Source organism: Martes martes (genome assembly GCF_963455335.1).
Source record: "Martes martes genome assembly, chromosome: 12".
Classification (NCBI taxonomy): Eukaryota; Metazoa; Chordata; class Mammalia; order Carnivora; family Mustelidae; genus Martes; species Martes martes.
In genome coordinates this window covers 3,404,758-3,422,872 of record NC_137900.1, presented here as the reverse complement: position 1 = coordinate 3,422,872, position 18,115 = coordinate 3,404,758, and the positions used below count along the sequence as shown (strand labels likewise).

Genomic DNA, 18,115 nt, shown 5'->3' with positions numbered 1-18,115 from the left:
GTGGCTCAGTGGGTTAAGCCTCTGACTTTGGCTCAGGTCATGATCTCAGGGTCCTGGGATCAAGTCCCACATCGGGCTCCCTGCTCAGCGGAGAGCATGCTTCCCCCCCTGCCCTCGCCTGCCTCTCTGCCTACTTGTGATCTCTGTCTGTCAAATAAATAAATAAATCTTTAAAAAAAAAAAAAAAAGATTGCTTTGGGTAGTGTAGGTTCTCTGCATTTACACTTAAAAATTTTAGGATCAGCTTCTCAAAAAAAAAGAAAAAGGAAAGAAAGGGAATGGAAAGAGGGGAAAGGAGGAGGGAGGAAGGGATGAAGGAAAGAAGGAGAAAGAAAGAACCCCTGGATAGTCTTTACTATTAAAATTTTAGTGTACCTAAAGGGGCGCCTGGGTGGCTCAGTGGGTTAAAGCCTCTGCCTTCGGCTCAGGTCATGATCCCAGGGTCCTAGGATAGAGCCCCACATTTGGCTCTCTGCTCGGCAGGAAGCCTGCTTCCCCCTGTCTCTCTCTCTCTCTCTCTCTCTGCTTGCCTCTGCCTACTTGTGATCTCTGTCTGTCAAATAAATAAATAAAATCTTTAAAAAAAATTTTTTTAATGTACCTATAGATAACTTACATCTTATGTAAGTTATGTAACCCACATCTTACATCTTATGTAACCCACTCTATAGATCTTTCAAAATTCTATTCTAGCAAAATAAAAATGTGTGTACTAACAAGGGGCATTTAGAGCCTGAAGTGCTTATATTAGAAGAAACCTCTAGGATCAGTGACATAAGCTTTTTACTTAAGAAGTCATGGAGATGGCATATTATGAAAGTTGTCCGATTTCCAGGGATTAATTATGATTAATGTTGAAAATCTCCCTTTTACTTGTGGACCAATGTCTCAGAATTCTGAAACTTGTTTAAAAACAGTGAATGCCTGGCATGCATTCTTTCAAGGGCCAAAGTCTAAGACCATTCACTTAGCCCACAGCTATACTTTTCATTCCTCGACTGTAGCTGCAGAAGGAAAATTTTCTTTAAGGAACCATTAGGCATTGATTTTTCTCTTTCCTGTGTAAAGTTTTGAGTTCATTTACAATTACTAAAGTATTTACTGGTCTAAAAAGTCAACTAGCACAAGAGCAGTTGGAGATTGTAACAGTTTATAAACGGCTTAATTTTCTTTTACATCCTAAAAAAATTTGTGATTAACTCTACTCTCTTGGTACAATTTTATTTTTTATGTTTATTTTTTAGAGGGGGAGAGAGAGAGAAAAAGAGAGGGGTGGGAGAGGGGCAGAGGGAGAGCAAGAACCTTAAGCAGGCCTGATGCAGGGCTTGATCTCAAAACCCTGAAATCATGACCTGAGTTGGCCACTTAACCAACTGAGTCACCCAGGCACCCCTGTAAAATTTTATTTTTTTAATTTTATTATTATTTTATTTTATTCCACAACTTCTACTTGTTTGAAAGCATGTTAAATTTTAGATTCCCAAAGTGAACACTGTAATTCTAAATAACTTTTAGTTAAAATTTTCCATGTTACTAGATAGACACAAAAGTTGTGATGGGGCACCTGGGTGGCTCAGAGGGTTAAGCCTCTGCCTTCAGCTCAGGTCATGATCTCAGGGTCCTGGGATCGAGCCCCGCATTGGGCTCTCAGCTCAGCAGGGAGCTTGCTTCTCCTTCTCTCCGCCTGCCTCTCTGCCTAATTATGCTCTCTGTCAAAATAAATAAAATCTTTAAAAAAAAAAGAAAGAAAGAAAGAAAAAGTTGTGATGAATGAAGCTATGGTTTCCATAGTATGATACTAACTGTATTTAAGTCAGTCACCATATTTAATAGGGAAGACACACACAAGTGCTTCCTCCACACTGGAAGGCTTGCTTATACCCTCCACAGTGGGGGTACAAGCAATCCAAGGAGAAAGCAGACAGAACACTCTGGTTAGTTACTCCGCCCCTTTCTTATAGGGAAGAAAATCACTAAAAAAATCTGTAGTTAGTCACATATTTATTTAAATTTCATTTAATTATCATAGTGTTATATTAGTTTCAGGTGTACAATCAAGTGATTAAGTAATTTCATATATCACCCTGTGCTCATCACAGGTGCCCTTCTTAATCCCCATCACCAATTTAATACCATTCCCCACTCACCTTCCCTCTGGTCACTGTCAGTTTGTTCTCTGTAGTTAAGAGTCTGTTTCTTGGTTTGTCTCTTTTTCTCCTTTGCTCATTTGTTTTATCAAATTCCACATATGAGTGAAATCACGTCGGCATTTGTCTTGTTCTGCCATATTTCACTTAGCATTTACACTTAAAATGCTCCATCTATGTCATTGCAAATGAAGACTATCCCATTGTGTGTATGTATGTATGTATACACATACAACGTCTTATATATACGTATAACATCATATATAAAATATATGTGTGTGTGTATATATAACATAATGTATACACACACATACACACATAATCATCTTCTCCATCCATTCATCTACCAATGAACACCTGGGCTGTTTCCATAATTTTGCTGTTGTAAATAATGCTGCTATAAATGTTGAAGTACATGTATCCCTCTGAATCAGTATTTTTTTTATTCTTTGGGTGAATACCTAGTGGTGCAACTGCTGGATCATCTGGTATTTCTATCTTTCAATTTTGAGGAGCTTCCATACTGTTTTCCACAGTGGCTGCACCAGTTTGCATTTCCACCGAACAGTGCAAGAGGGTTTTTTCCCTTTTTCTCCCCATCCTTGCCAATGCCTGTTGTTTCTTGGGTTTTGATTTTAGCCATTCTGACAGGTATGAGCTGATACCTCATCATGGTTTTGATTTGCATTTCCCTGATGATCAGTGATGCTGAGCATCTTTGCAGGTCTTTTGGCCATCTGGATGTCTTCTTTGGAGAAGTGTCTGTTCATGTCTTCTGCCCATTTTTAATTGGATTATTTTTTTGGATTTTGAGTTTTGTAAGTTCTTTATATATTTTGGATACCACCCCTTTATTGCATAGGTCACTTGCCAATATATATACCCATTCAGTAGGTTGCCTTTTAGCTTTTTTGATTGTTTCCTTTGCTGTGCAGAAGCTTTTTATTTTGATGTTGTCCCAATAATTTATTTTTTGTGTCCCTTGCTTCAAGAGACATATCTAGAAAAATGTTGCTCCAGCCGATGTCAGAGACCTTACTGCCTGTATGATCTTTTAGGGTTTTTTTTAATGGTTTGGGGTCTCAGATTTAGGTCTTTAATCCATTCTGGGTTTATTTTTATGTATGGTGTAATAAAGTCATCTAGTTTCATTCTTTTGCATGTAGCTGACTAGTTTTCCCCACTGTTTGTTAAGAGAATATCCCATTGTATAGTCTTCCCTGCTTTATCAAAGATTAACTGACCATATAATTGTGGGTTCATTTCTGGGTTCTGGGTTCTATTTCATTGATCTATGTGTCTGTTCCTGTGCCAGTACCACACTGTTTTGATTACCACAACTTTTGTAATATAACTTCAAGTCTGGAATTGTGATAACTCCAACTTTTTCTTTTTCAAAACTGCTTTGTCAGTTTGGGGTCTCTTGCGGTGCCATATAAATTTTAGGATTATTCTAGTTCTGTGAAAAATGCTGTTGGTATTTGATAGGGATTGCCTTAAATGTATAGACATCTTAATATTTGTTCTTCTGATCTAGGAGCACAGAAATGTTTTCCAATTTCCTTGTATTGTCTTCATTATCTTTCATTGTTATTGTAAAGTTTTCACAGTACAGGTCTTTCATCTCTTTGGTTAGGTTTATTTCTAGATATCTTATTATTTTGGGAGCAATTATAAATGGAATTTTCTTAATTTCTCTTTCTGCTGCCTTATTATTGGCATATAGGAACACAACAGATTTCTCCACACTGATATTGTATCCTGCAACTTTACTGAATTTGTTTATCAGTTCTAGTAGCTTACTAGTGGAGTCCTTAGGATTTTCTATTAACCAATTTGGATTCCTTTTATTTCTATATATTGTCTACTTGCTGTGGCAATTAGAGTGGACATCCTTGTCTTATTCCCGATCTTAGGGGGAAAGCAGTCCCAGGACTCTAGGATCATGACCTGAGCCGAAGACAGACATTTAACTGACTGAGCCTCCCAGGCACCCCAAGGTTAACTATTCTTTGAATCTTGGGTAGAGGGGTACCTGGGTGGCTGAGTTGGCTAAGCATCTTCCTTCAGCTCAGGTCTTGATCTCAGGGTCCTGGGATCAAGCCCCGGATAAGGATCCCTGATCAGCAGGGAATCTGCTTCTCCCTCTCCCTCTGTGCTCTCTCTCTGTCTCAAGTAAATTAAATAATCTTTTCTTTTTATTAAAGATTTTATTTATTTATTTGACAGAGATCACAAGTAGGCAGAGAGGCAGGCAGAGAGAGAGGAGGAAGCAGGCTCCCTGCCTAGCAGAAGGCCCAATGCGGGGCTTGATCCCAGGACCCTGGGATCATGAACTGAGCCGAAGGCAGAGGCTTTAACCCACTGCGCCACCCAGGTGCCCCTGAATTAAATAATTTTAAATTCATTGGTAGAATTCGCCAGTGAAGCTGTCTGATCCTAGACTCTTGTTTGTTGGAAGTTTTTTGGTTACTGATTCAATCTTGCTGCTAATTGATTTCTTCAAATTTTCTATTTCTTCCTGTTTTGGTAGGCTTTATGTTCCTAAGTATTTATCCATTTCTTCTAGATTGTCTAATTTGTTGGCATGTAGTTTTTCATAATATTCTCTTAACAACTGTATTTCTGTGATGTTGGTTGTTATTTCTCCTGTTTCATTTCTAATTTTGAGTTTGTTTTGTTTTTTGATGAGTCTGACAAGGGGTTTGTCAATTTTCTTGATGTTTTCAAGGAACCAGCTCCTGGTTTCATTGTTCTGTTGGGTTTTTCAGTTTCTGTATCGTTTACTTCTGTTCTAATCTTTATTTCCTTCCCTCTGCTGGCTTTGGGTGGCATCTTGTTCTTTTTCTAGCTCTAGTAAGGTTAGGTTGTTTGAGATTTTTCTTACTTCTTCAAGTAGGCCTGTATCGCATATACTTCCTTTTTACAACAGTTTTTGCTACATTCCCAAAGGTTTTGGACCATTGTGTTTTCGTGTACTTTTTGATTTATTCTTTGATTTCTCAGTTGACCCACTCATTGTTTAGTAGCATGTTATTTAACCTCATGTATTTCTGGTCTTTCCAGATTTTTTCTTACGGTGGATTTCTAGTTTCATAGTGTAATGGTCAGAAAAGATGCATGGTATGCATCAGTCTTTAATTTCTTGAGGCTTGTTTTGTGGCCTAATATGTGATCTGTTCTGGAGAATGTTCCATGTGCACTTGAAAAGAATTTGTATTCTGTTTTAGAATGGAATGTTCTGAATATATCTGTTAAATCCCTCTGTTCCCATGTGCCAATGAAAGCCAATCTTGTTGCTTTTGTTTGGATGATCTATCCATTGATGCAAGTGGGGTGTTTAAGTCCCCTATGATTATTGTATTACTATTGAATAGTTCCTTTATGTTTGTTCCTAACTGTATTACATATTATGGTGCTGCCATGTTGGGGTACATAACCATTTATAATTGTTCTGTCTTCTTGTTGGACTGCCTCCTTTATTATTATATAGTATTCTTCTTTGTCTCTTTTTACAGACTTTTAAATCTATTTTGTCTGACATAAGTACTGCTACCCCAGCTTTCTTTTGACGTCCATTTGCATGATCTCCTTCCCCTCACTTTCAGTCTTCATGTGTCTTTAGGTCCGAAATGAGTCTCTTGTAGACACCATATACATTGATCTTTTTTTTAAAATCTACTCTATCACACTGTGTCTTTTGAGTGGAGCATTTAGTTCATTTATATTGAAAGTAATTATTGATAGATATGTATTACCATTTTTTTTTACTTGTTTTGTGGTTGTGTTTGTAGTTTTTCTGATTTTTTTTTTTTTAAGATTTTGTTTATTTGACAGACAGAGATCACAAATAGGCAGAGAGGCAGGCAGAGAGGTGGGGGGAGCAGGCTCTCTGCCGAGCAGAGAGCCTGATGTGGGCTCGATCCCAGGACCCTGGGCTCATGACCTGAGCTGAAGGCAGAGGCTTTAACCCACTGAGACACCCAGGCACCCCTGATTCTTCTTTTTTTCATGGTTTGTTGGTTTTCTTTAGCAATGTAGTTAGATTCTTTGTTTTGTTTATCTATTACTGTTTTTTGATTTGTGTTTACCATGACATGTTCCGCCCACAGCAGTCTATTTTAAGCTGATGGTCACTCAGTGTTGCCTTCATTCTGTACTCCTCCCCTCCTCTCCATGTTTTAGGTATATGATGTCCTAGTTTACATCTTTTTATTTTATGAATCCCTTGACTGACTCTTACAGAAATACTTTTACTGCTTCTGTTTTTGGCTTTTCACTCTTATCTTTCCATTCCACTGAAAGTGTTCCCTTTAATATTTCTTCTACAGCTGGTTTAGTGGTTACAGACTACTGTAGTTTTTGTCTGGAAAACTCTCTCACCTATTCTAAATGATGGCTTTGCTGGATATAAAGTATTCTTGGCTGCAGAAGTTGCCCTTTCAGCACTTTGAATATATCATACCACTCCCTTTCTGGCCTGCAAAATCTGCTAATAGCCTTATGGGCTTTCCCTGTGTATGGAGGTCATGTTTTCTTTTGAAGCAGCCTTAAAATTCTTTACCACTGTGTCTTGTCATTTTAATTACTTATGGGTCTTGAGGTTAATTTTGATTTTGTTGGGGGATCTCTGCCTCCTGAATCTGACTTTCTTTTTCCCTTTCCAGATTTGGGAAATTCTCAGCTATAATTTCTTCTCTTCCCCCCTTTGTTATCTTCTGGGATCCCTATATAGATGCCAATGTCACTATGCCTTTTTTTTTTTTAAGATTTTATTTATTTATTTGACAGAGATCACAAGTAAGCAGAGCAGCAGGCAGAGAGAGGAGGTAGCAGGTTCCCCACCGAGCAGAGAACCCGATGGGAGGGCTGGATCCCAGGACCCTGAGATCATGACCTAGCTGAAGACTGAGCCACCCATGCGTGCAAATGTTACTATGCTTGATGGAGTCACTAAGGTCCCTAAGTCTGTTCTCGCTGCTGTTCTGTTTCCATGTGTTAGGAAACTCAGCTACATCTCTTCTAGAAAGTAGTGCTTCTATGAAGAGGTCCTGTAGTGCCGGTGCAGTGTTCCCTGTTCACCAGGACCTGGTACTTTAGAAGTCTCCTATGTGTGTTGCCTGCATCTTGCTATTGTCTGAGTAGCTTTTCCTTTCTGTCTAGACTTCTGCACTGACTCTGCCTGTTGTAGGCTGTGCTTGCTATCTGTGGTGGGAGGGAGACCTAGGCAGATTGACTCTGAAGGAGAGTGACCATAGGAGGGCTCAGTCGTAGGGTGATGGTGTTAATAAAATCTTGAGTCACTAGACCAGATTCCCCAAAGGGTGGTAATGGCCGGGGACATGGCGTATAGTAGCAGCCGTGGCCAACAATGGACATTTGACAGCTGCGGGGCCTGTGGTGGCTGGACATGGCATGCACAGTGTCAGCAAAATTTGCACTGGGCCACTAGTCCTAGGCCAGTCCCCTCAAAATGCAGCAGCTTGGGGTGTGCAGCTACTGGGCAGGGCATGCATGAACTGCTAATCCTAATCCAGATTCTTTTGAAGAAATGCAGTGGCCACAGAAGCACTGCACACAGGACATTAACAGAATGTTTGCTAAGCCCAGGCCTGCGGCCAGCAGACTTGGCCTGGGCAAATCCTCAGGAGAATACATGGGTGTGGGGCGCTGCTAGCAGGTTAGGTAGCACGTGGCTCTGCAGCCCTCCTTCCCCCAGGTTGCCCTCTCTTTATGCTGGGCTGGGGGAGGAAAATGGCACCTGCCAGCTTCTTGGTCCCAGAGAAACTCCCCCCACCGACGGCCCCCCACTCTGAAATCAGTACAAACAGATCTCCCTCTTGTGCAAGCTTTCACTTCTAGGTTGCCTCTCCTTGGGCTTCTGTCACTTTAGGGTTAGGCCCTGGCTATCCCTGGCTGACTTTTAAAGCTCCGGGCTCCAAATCCAATGCTGATACAAACTCCCTGAATTCAGCCTCTCTGGTTTTCAAGGCCAGACATTCTGGGGATTTGCTTGCTCTCTGTGGGCTCCTTTCCATGACCACAGCTTCATCCTTCACACAGCTTCCAGCCACTGTTTCTGTCCTTCCTAACTTCTCAAAGGTTGAGTCGTGGAGTTCTGCCAGTCTTCAGGTCATTCTCGTTTACAGACTCGGGTAGGAGTGATATCTAGTTGTAACCATGGGACCGGGGGAGCTTAGGGTCCTCTTACTCTACCGTCTTGCACTGCTGCCCCCCTGAGTCACACGGTTTCTCAGTGGAAGCATATATTTGTGGATAATGTTTGCATCAGCTTTGATGACTGACTGGCTTGGAGAACCGTATTGGAGGGAGACTGTGTAACTCTAATGGCGGCAGGTTGTAGGGGGAGGCTGCCTATGATGCTTTCTCGCGGGGCTGGTGTTTGGAGCTGGCTCAGCATGTGTGTCTTCTGTGTTGCAATAAGGAGTGTGGCCGCGAGGGATGGAATGTAGGTGGGCAAAGGAAGCCTTGGTTGTGGGACCAGCGAGGAATGAACGTTGGGTCGGTGGAAGCAACCATTCACAAGGTACCTGTGGTGATTCTGACCAACATTTTCTCTCCAGCAGAACCAGGGACAGAATGCCAGCCCTATGGCCATTCCTGCCCGCTCACCTTTTCCAGTACACAGTTCCTCAAACAGTATGTGCTGCGCGGTCACCTTCCTCCGATCGTCCCCAGCTCACACGCAGGAAGCCCCATCCCAACGGAAGCTCCAGACTGCTCAAGTGAACGAGCAGACGATGGAGAAACAGAAGGGAGACTTCAACTGAGTGGGGTTTCCGGGGTGCTCCTCAGACCCTCTCAGGGCCAGCCGGCAGACTGGGTGGAAGGCAGCGGAGCTGGGCATCCTGAGGAGGCAGGCCTCTCAGCGTCCGAAGCAGCCACGTGTGGCAAATACAGACTGGGATCGGATACCAAATCTAACTTCTTGAGCCTCCAAAAGCACCATGTATGCCCTGACTGTGGCAGAAGCTTCTGTCAGAAATCAGACCTCACCAAGCACCAGAGGACACACTCAGGGGAGAAGCCTTACAGCTGTAGGGAGTGCGGGCGAGGTTTCGGCCGCAAGTCCTCCCTCACCATCCACCAGAGGAAACACTCAGGGGAGAAGCCTTACGTGTGCCGGGAGTGTGGGCGCCACTTCAGGTACACGTCCTCACTCACCAACCACAAAAGGATACACTCTGGGGAGAGGCCCTTCGAATGTCCGGAGTGCGGGCGAGGCTTTCGCCAAAAGATCGCCCTCATCCTGCATCAGAGGACACACTTGGAGGAGAAGCCCTTTGTGTGTCCTGAATGTGGCAGAGGCTTCTGCCAGAAGGCGTCGCTCCTCCAACACCGCAGCTCGCATTCGGGCGAAAGGCCCTTCCTGTGCCTTGAGTGTGGGCGTGGCTTCAGGCACCAGGCGCTGCTCCTCAGTCACCAAGTCACACACTCAGGGGAGAAGCCTTACGTCTGTGCCGAGTGTGGCCACAGCTTTCGCCAGAAGGTCACCCTTGTCAGACACCAGAGGACGCACACGGGGGAGAAGCCTTACCTGTGTCTGGAGTGTGGGCGTGGCTTTAGCCAGAAGGTCTCCCTCATGGGCCACCAGAGGACGCACACAGGGGAGAGGCCTTACCTGTGCCCAGAGTGTGGCCGTGGCTTTGGTCAGAAAGTCACCCTCATCAGGCACCAGAGGACACACACAGGGGAGAAGCCTTACCTGTGCCCAGAGTGTGGACGCACCTTTGGCTTCAAGTCACTCCTCACCAGACACCAGAGGACGCACTTAGAGGAGGCAGCTGATGTGTACGGAGTATGTGAGCAAGGACTTGGCCGGAAGTCCCACTTCACCTCTGACCAGAGGTCACACTCGGGGAAGCCATGTGTGTGCAGCGAGTGTGGACGAGGCTTCGGCTTCAGGTCGGCGCTTATCAGACACCAGCGCACTCACTCGGGAGAGAAGCCGTATGTGTGCAGGGAGTGTGGCCGAGGCTTTAGCCAGAAGTCTCACCTTCACAGACACAGGAGGACCAAGTCTGGCCATCGCCTCCCACCTCCAGGGCTGCTCTCCTGACCTTCCCTTTCCTTAGGAGTGGCAGAAAGCACTCAAATGCAGTGGAGGAAAAAATGTGTTCTTTCAGTGATTGGAAGATACCTGATTTATGGTTTATTTTCCGTGCTAGGCCTGTGTTTTAATTTGCTAGGGCTGCCATAACAAAACACCACAAACTTGTTGGCTAAAGAACAATTGTCTCACAGTTCTTGGGACTGAAGTCCAAGATCAGGGGATGCACTTTGGTTTCCACTGAAGCCTCGCTCCTCAGCTGGCAGATGCCTGCTTCCTTACTGTGTCCTCACATGGCCTTTGTATGTGCGTTCTTCTAAGAACCACAGCCTTACTGGGTTAGGGCCCCACTCTGTCACCAAATAAGGTCACACTTAGGGTTCTGCCTTCAACATTTGAATTTGGAACATTTCGGCCCATAAGTCACCCTCCTGAACCCCCCAAAACTCATGTTCTTAACAGCTCCCAAAGTGTTGACCAATTCCAGTAATGAGTCTGTCCAAAATCTCATGTAAATCGAATGTGGGTGAGGCAAGGGGTACGTTTCATCCTGAGGCAATGTTCCTCTCCAGCTGTGAACCAGACAAGTTACCACAGATGTAGAACTGCATTTCCTTAACACAAGGGGAAACAAGATTGATGGGTCCTAAGCAGGTCTGTGACCTCGCAAGCAAACTCTATTAGGTTTTAAGGCTTGAGAATAATGGCTGGTAGGATACTCTGCCCTCTAGTCCTGCTGGGGTGGCGGCAGCAGTGCGTAGCGCCCCGAGAGCATGGAGGCATTCACCCTCCGGGTCCACCATGGCAATGGCAGACCAACTGCTTTCTTCCACCTTTGGGGTCACCGTTTCCTCCTCTGGGTGGGTAGCACCACAGAAGTCTGACAGCTGGCCTTTGCTCTGTCCTGTCTGTACCATTCTTAGTTCAACTGAGCATCAAATGACTGTCCACTGGTGTTCTCTCCAGAGCAGGCTTTCTCATTTTCACAATATGGATAGGCTAAGGATTCTCTAAATCTTCGAGTTGTGGCTTCTGTTTGCTAAACAGTTCCTTCAGTTTACCTCCCTCTCACGTATTTCTATGAGGAGAATGAGAAACAGGTATACCTCTCAACACCTTGCTTAGAAATATCCTCAGCCAAGTCACGTAAGATTTCAATCCTCCACTGAACACTGGAACACAACCCAGCGACATTCTTTGGTGCTTTATAATCAGGATTCCCTTTAGTTTCTAGTCATGTTCCACATTTCTGTCTGAGGCCACAGCAGAATCCCTTCTAATTCCCCTGTTCCTACCATAGTCTTCTTGAAGCAACCCTGGCTTTCTCCAGCAAGCACGTCAAAAAACTTTCACCCTCCATGACCCAGTTCCAAAACCACCTCCATAGTTTTTCATATCTATAACAGCACACCACTCAGTTCCAAAACTGTTCTTTTGCCAGGGCTGCCGTAACAAAACCAGAGACTGGAATTCCAAGACCACTTCGACCTACCGAACCTTGCGCACTGGCTGGCAGGTGGCACCTTCTCATGTGGCTGTTCCCTTGCATGTGTGCCAGAGCGCATGCGAGCTCTGGTGTCCCTTACTCCACCCCTACAACATCATTTAACTTTCGGTACTTCCTTAGGTCCTGTACTCAAATACTGTCACATTAGAAAAGGGCTTCATCATGGACTTTTAGGGGGAAATTCCATTCATAACACTGCCCTCTGGACCCCCCCCCCCCAAATTCCTGCCTGGCCCTCGACCCCTGCCATAAATCTGATCTTTCCTTTCCCAGGAGTGTGAAGCCAGCAGGAAGCACTGGGCAGTGCTGCACTTTCCCGAAGTGGAATGCAAGCAGCATGCTGGTTCTCTCAGGGGCCAGGGGTGTGTGTGTGTGTGTTTGTGGGGGTAGGGAGGGAGCTGGACATACCTGCTTTCTAAGCCCTCCTCCACACCCAGGTCTGTTTAATAAACTGCTTCCTTATAAAGCTAAACCCCAATCATATACCTCATTAAGCTGTCAAGAATCCCATGGTTCTGAACCTCAGGAGATATGGAGGGTCACGTCTGTTTGTTCTGGACTCTGACCCTGGGTGTGGGGAGGGCCTTCATCATCACCCTTTCTTAGGTCCTCCAACAGTGCCACCGAGGTCCTCTTCCTGCACCCCGAGTCCTGCTTCCTGTTAGCCACACCCATGTACCAGTGATCCAGCCTGAGGACTTGGGGCTTTTCTTCCATGATCCTCCCTAGTCCTCCAGTCAGGGACTAAGGAACTAGAGCACCTGTCTTTATATCCAGCCCAAGGTACTGTCCCTTTAGCCTGCCTCTTGCTCTCGAATCCCCAGAGCCTGACAAGTGCCCAGCCCAGGACAAGCTTTGTCCCTTTGCTTTGGGCACAGAATGGTCCGCACAAAGTTCTTTTTCCCAGGCCCAGAGGCTTTACTGGCTTAAAATCCAGAGACAATAAAAGATTAATACACAAAAAATAAAAAACCCAAAATTTTACATGTCAAAAAATAAGTAGTACTAAAAGACAAATGTCCGGAAGGAAAATCTATCAACATATTTCAAAAAGGATTAATATCTCCCTTTTCTAAGAACTCCCCAAAATCAAAAGACCAAAAATGCCACAGAAAGTGGGCAAAAGACATGATCACTATTAGGTGTACAAATAAGCACAGTCTGCTGCTTACAGCAGAATGCCAAGGGCCAACTGGTAACTACATTTTTTTCTCCTAGTAACATCTTATTATTATGGTGTTTTCCTCAAAGCTATTAGGACAGCACTGTTAGGAACTATTCCGTTTTCCACTCTTGTCTTTTTTGTCATCTAGGATCCCATACTGCATTTGTTCTCATGTCTCTCTAGTCTCCTCCAATCTGGGATAGTTCCTCTGTCAGTCTTTGTCATCCATGAACTTGACTCTTGAGTTGGTCAGATATTTTACAGAACCTCAGTTTGGGATTGTCTGATATTTTCTCATTATTAGATTTGCATTATAGACTTTCTAGAATACCCCAGAAGTGAAGAATCCTTACTATATCGTATATCAAAGGATAATGATACCAACAAAGTTTATTCCAAGTAATGTAACCTTGATTACTTGGTAAAAGTGGTGGCTGCCACGACTTCCTACTGAGACTTCCCATCTTTCTCCTTCCATGCTCCATTCATTAGAAGTAACCAGTAAGTCCAGTCCCTATTCCAAGAGAAGGGGATTAAGCTCTAGCTCCCAGAGAAGGCACCTTATGATTAGTGCTTCTTGCATCCCCCACCCCACAGAACAAAGTGGCCCAGTGTGTTCCGGCTCCCAAACTAGCAAAAGACACCCCAGGTAGGTCCATTCCTCGCTGGATGGAACAAAAGTCCTGCTGACAAGACCAGGTGAGCCCAGCAGCACCAGCAGGTGGAAATGGTTCTTTTCTCACAGGGTTAAGAACCCTGCCTCACCTAGACCCAATACAGCCAGGGAGGGTCGGTCCTGCCACAGAAACACGTGTTCCAGGAAGTACTCTGGCTCCAGAGACCTGAGATTCCCCATCTAGATGCAAGACACTTAGGAAGGTGGCACCAGCAAGGACATTCCTGCTAAACTGCCCAGCCCAAGAAGAGATCCATCTCCCTTACTGGGAGACAACAGGTCACCAAGAGGCACTGGACATGGGGATCCTGACACGTTAGCAGCTCAGCCTGTGAAACTTTTGCTTCCCTTTTGGGCCAGAGCATCCCTTCCCCATCTGGAGACACCAGGCATCCTGTTTTTGGGCAACTCTTTCCACACTCCCAACACCTGCAGGAGAAAGTGGAAGAAACAGTAGTACCAAATAAGCCAAGCAGACCTAAATAGCATTGCAAGAGCTCTGAAAGCTACACTATCATTGGATCAAACAACCCACAAAAATAGACACTGATTTGGGAACAAACCTAAAAATAGGGTGACTGCCTGCTAAAGTCAAAGGTTTAAATAAGACCTAGAGTCTCTTAACAGCCAAATGTGCAAAATGCAATAGAAAGTTACTCATCATAACAAGAACCAGGATATCACAACTTACAAATTTATGAGGAAAGACGATCAACTGACACCAGCACTGAGATAGGTATGATATTGGAACTGACAAGGATTTTTTTTTTTTAAGATTTTATTTATTTGACAGAGATCACAAGTAGGCAGAGAGGCAGGCAGAGAGAGAGGAGGAAGCAGGCTCCCTGCTGAGCAGAGAACCTGATGTGGGGCTCGATCCCAGCACCCTGGGATCATGACCTGAGCCGAAGGCAGAGGCTTTAACCCATTGAGCCACCAAGGTGCCCCAGAACTGCAAGGATTTTAAAGCAGCCAGCATATAAAAGTACTTCAAACAATCACAAATTCTCTTGAAACAAAAAAGTACAAGATCTCAAGAACAAAAAACAACCCAGAAGTTACACCAAAGTTCAACTGGAAATTGTAGAACTAAAAAAAACAAAACAAAACAAAACACAGAAATTTAAAAGCTTATTGGATGGGCTTAATGGTAGAGTTGATATGCCAGAAAATGGAACTGGAGAACAGAGGGTAGATTAATAGAATTTAGTAAATCTGAACAATGGAGAAAAAAGACTGAAAAAAAAAATCTTTGGGACAAGAACAAAAAAGCTACCTTTCATGTCGAGTCCCAGAAAATGAGAAAGGAAGTGGGACTGAAAATATTTGAAGAAATATTTCAAAGAAATGACCCAAAACATACTGTATTTGGCAAGAAACAGAAATGTGCATATTCAAGAAGCCAAGTGAACACCAAATTCAAAGATGTCCACACTAAGACATCATTAAAATTCTGAAATCTAAAGACAAAAAAAAAAAATCTTGAAAGCGGCCCCAGAGATATGTCTCATTACCCACGGTGGGGACACCAATTCAAGTGGCAGCAGATTTCTCATGAAATTATGGAGGTCACAAGAAGGTGGCACAACATTTTTTCTTCCAAGTGCTGAAAGAAGACTGTTAACCACAGACTGAGTAACCGCCAAAACCATCCTTCAAAAATGAAGGCAGAATTAACAAACGCATTTCCAGATGAAAGAGAACTGAAAGAATTTGTTGCTAGCAGACTTGACTTGAAAAAATAGCTAAAAGGAAGTTCTTCAGAGAAAATAAAAGAAAGAATGGAGCATCAGGAAGAAAAAAACATGAAAAGAGCATAAATCTGACACGTAAAACAGGCCATCCTTCTACCCACAAGTTTTTAAAATTAGATGTGATGATTGAAGCAAAGTTATAGTATCAGCTGATGCTCTAGACAATGATGTTTAAAAGTGGGATAAGTAAAGGGCCCTGAATAAAAATAACATTTTCACACTTCACTCCAAGTAGTAATATACTGATAGACTGTGATAAGGACTTATGTGTATTGCAATACCCAGAGCAACCACTGAGAAAACTATACAAAGAGATACACTAAAAAACAAACAATTAATCCAAAGAGAATCTTAACAATCAACCCACAGAAGAGAGAAACAGAAAAATTAGACTTAGAGGAAACAAATTTAAATTCAGTACTAAAATGGCCAACTTAAGCCCTAACAGATCAGCAATTAATTACCTTAAAACTGGTTCTAATTAACACCAATCAGAAGACAAAGATTGTGAGGGTGGACTTAAAAAACAACAACAACAACAACTCCCCAACTATATGCTGTTCATCAAATTCAATGACATAGGTAGACTGAAAGTACAAAGTATGGGAAAATATACACCATGCAATCATTAATTTTTAAAGAGTTAAGTTCCCACATTAATATCAAATACAACAGACTTCACAGCGAAGAAATTACCAGAGACAAAGAGGGATTATTTCCTCCTATATTATTATTATATAATAATACAGGAATCAATGCACCAGGATGATATAACAATCCTAAATGTGAATGAACCAAATAACAATATGTGTGAAACAAAAACAGAGAGCTGAAAGAGATTTTGAGAAAATTCATTATTATTGTTGAGGACTTCAACACTGCTCTCTCAGCAACTGAGAACTACAGAACAAAAATCAACAAGGATGTATAGTAGACCCGAACACCATAATCAAGCACCAGAATCTGACATATGTATCACTCCATCCAAAAACAACAGAATATGTTTTTCAAAGCAGCAGTGAAATACTCATCAAGACCATATCCTGGTCCATAAAACATACCTCAACAAATTTAAAAGAATTAGTAAAGAGTATATTCTTTAGCTATAATTAAATCAAACCAGACATCAAAAACAGAGACAACAGGGACACTTAGACTCTGAAATTTAACAGAGTACTTAATGATGGGTCAAACAAAGTTGTTTCAAAGGAAATAATTAAAAAATACATTGCACTGAATGAAAATGAAATACAACATATCAGCCTGTGGGGTGCACCACATTTCCAAAAAAGTGCAGTCCTTCACTGTATCTCCCAGGGCTAGAGCTGAAAGCCACAAGGGGAGATTGTGTGGTGGTGTGTTTTAGGCAATCAGAACAAAGATAAAATGGCCTTACCTTCAACTGTGGTGCTGCTTCTGTTCCATATGGGAACAAAAACACTCCAATCGTTTTATTTTTTTAAATGGTAGAAAGATGGGACACAATTTTTTTTCTATTAAATCCACATAATATGGTTGGCCCAGCTGAGCACAGAATGAAGGGTCTATCTTTTCAGTCTGTGCAGGAAGATTCTGGTTTCCTCAGCAAACCACTACTTACTCACTCTTGGGTCTCCTGGAAGGGATAGGGTTTTGCAATCAGCACCATCCCCTCTCTGGTCTCCTGGCTCCATTCCAGAAGGAACCAGACTGAAATGTGCTGAGAACTCTCCGAAGAATTAGTCCACGAAGAGAAGAGGCAGCACAAATGGACATGACTCAGGATATCAGCAGCCCTGTTTTCTGCATACATGCCTGAAAGCCAAGCACGTAACTCATATTTATTCTGTCCATAGGACAGATATTTGTCATCCTTGAAACTGGTAATAATATCTACCATTTGGGTTTTTTTTGTTTTTGTTTTTGTTGTTATTGTTTTAGAAATAAGTGACACAACATGTAGAATGTTCAGGGTACGAGATAATCAAATAACAGAAACTCTGCATTCCCAACTTCAGCTCTTCTAGAACAACTTCTAAAGTAAAAACATTAGGGGTTTTTACCCCCTTTCATAAAACATCAAGATCCCTGAAATAGGACACATTGTACTAACATATATGCCCACTCGCTAACACAGGGATTCTAGAAAATCATACAATTTTAATACATAGCTTGCCTTTAAAAAATGGAAATAATCAAATAAAAGATGAACAAAACACAAAACAAAAATCTAGGAGCTGATGTTAGCATTTTCTTAGACCAAAATACAATAAAATTACAAATAAGAAAAACCATAAGAAAAAGCCTCATATTTAGAAAACTAAAAATTCTATTAATTCACATGTTAAGAAATGAAATAATAGAAACCTATGTTTGTAACTGAATAATACTGAACTCAATATATATCATAAATAGAGAATAATTAAAATGTTAAAGGAAATTCAATAGCCAAGATGCCATTATTTGACACTAATAGTGGAAGTAAATGAGCATTTCAATCAGAAAGTTGGAAAAATAACAGATAAATGCTCAAGGAAAAGGAAAATAAAAAACAAGAAAGTGTTTAGTAGCAGAAACTAAATGAAACAGGAAGGAAAAAAACTTCAGTGTATTAGGGTTCTCCAGAAAAACGAACCAATAGATGGGGGTGGGGTGTGTGTGTGTGTGTGTGTATTTATTGAGGAATTGGGTCATATGATAAAGGGGCTGACAAGTCTTAATCTGCAGGACAAGCTAGCAGGCTGAGAACCCAGTGAAAAGTATGCTTTGGAGCACAAATAAACAACAAAATATAGAGATAAACTCAGATACAAAGA

General features: G+C 42.5%; 1 protein-coding gene across 4 annotated transcripts in view; it reads left to right on the top strand.

The window, feature by feature from the left end:
• Positions 1 to 12,678, top strand: part of ZNF169 (zinc finger protein 169) — a 79,472-nt gene extending 66,794 nt beyond the window's left edge. For 2 of the 4 annotated variants that reach the window (XM_080820326.1, XM_080820327.1), the window contains one exon: positions 8,735 to 12,678. In XM_080820326.1, the coding sequence (XP_080676452.1) occupies positions 8,735 to 10,227 (1,493 nt within the window). In that variant the 3' untranslated portion in view covers positions 10,228 to 12,678. Of the gene's footprint in view, positions 1 to 8,731 lie in introns of all 4 variants that reach the window. The other 2 variants (XM_080820324.1, XM_080820325.1) reach the window with 1 other exon arrangement.
• Positions 12,679 to 18,115: the final 5,437 nt, after the last annotated feature.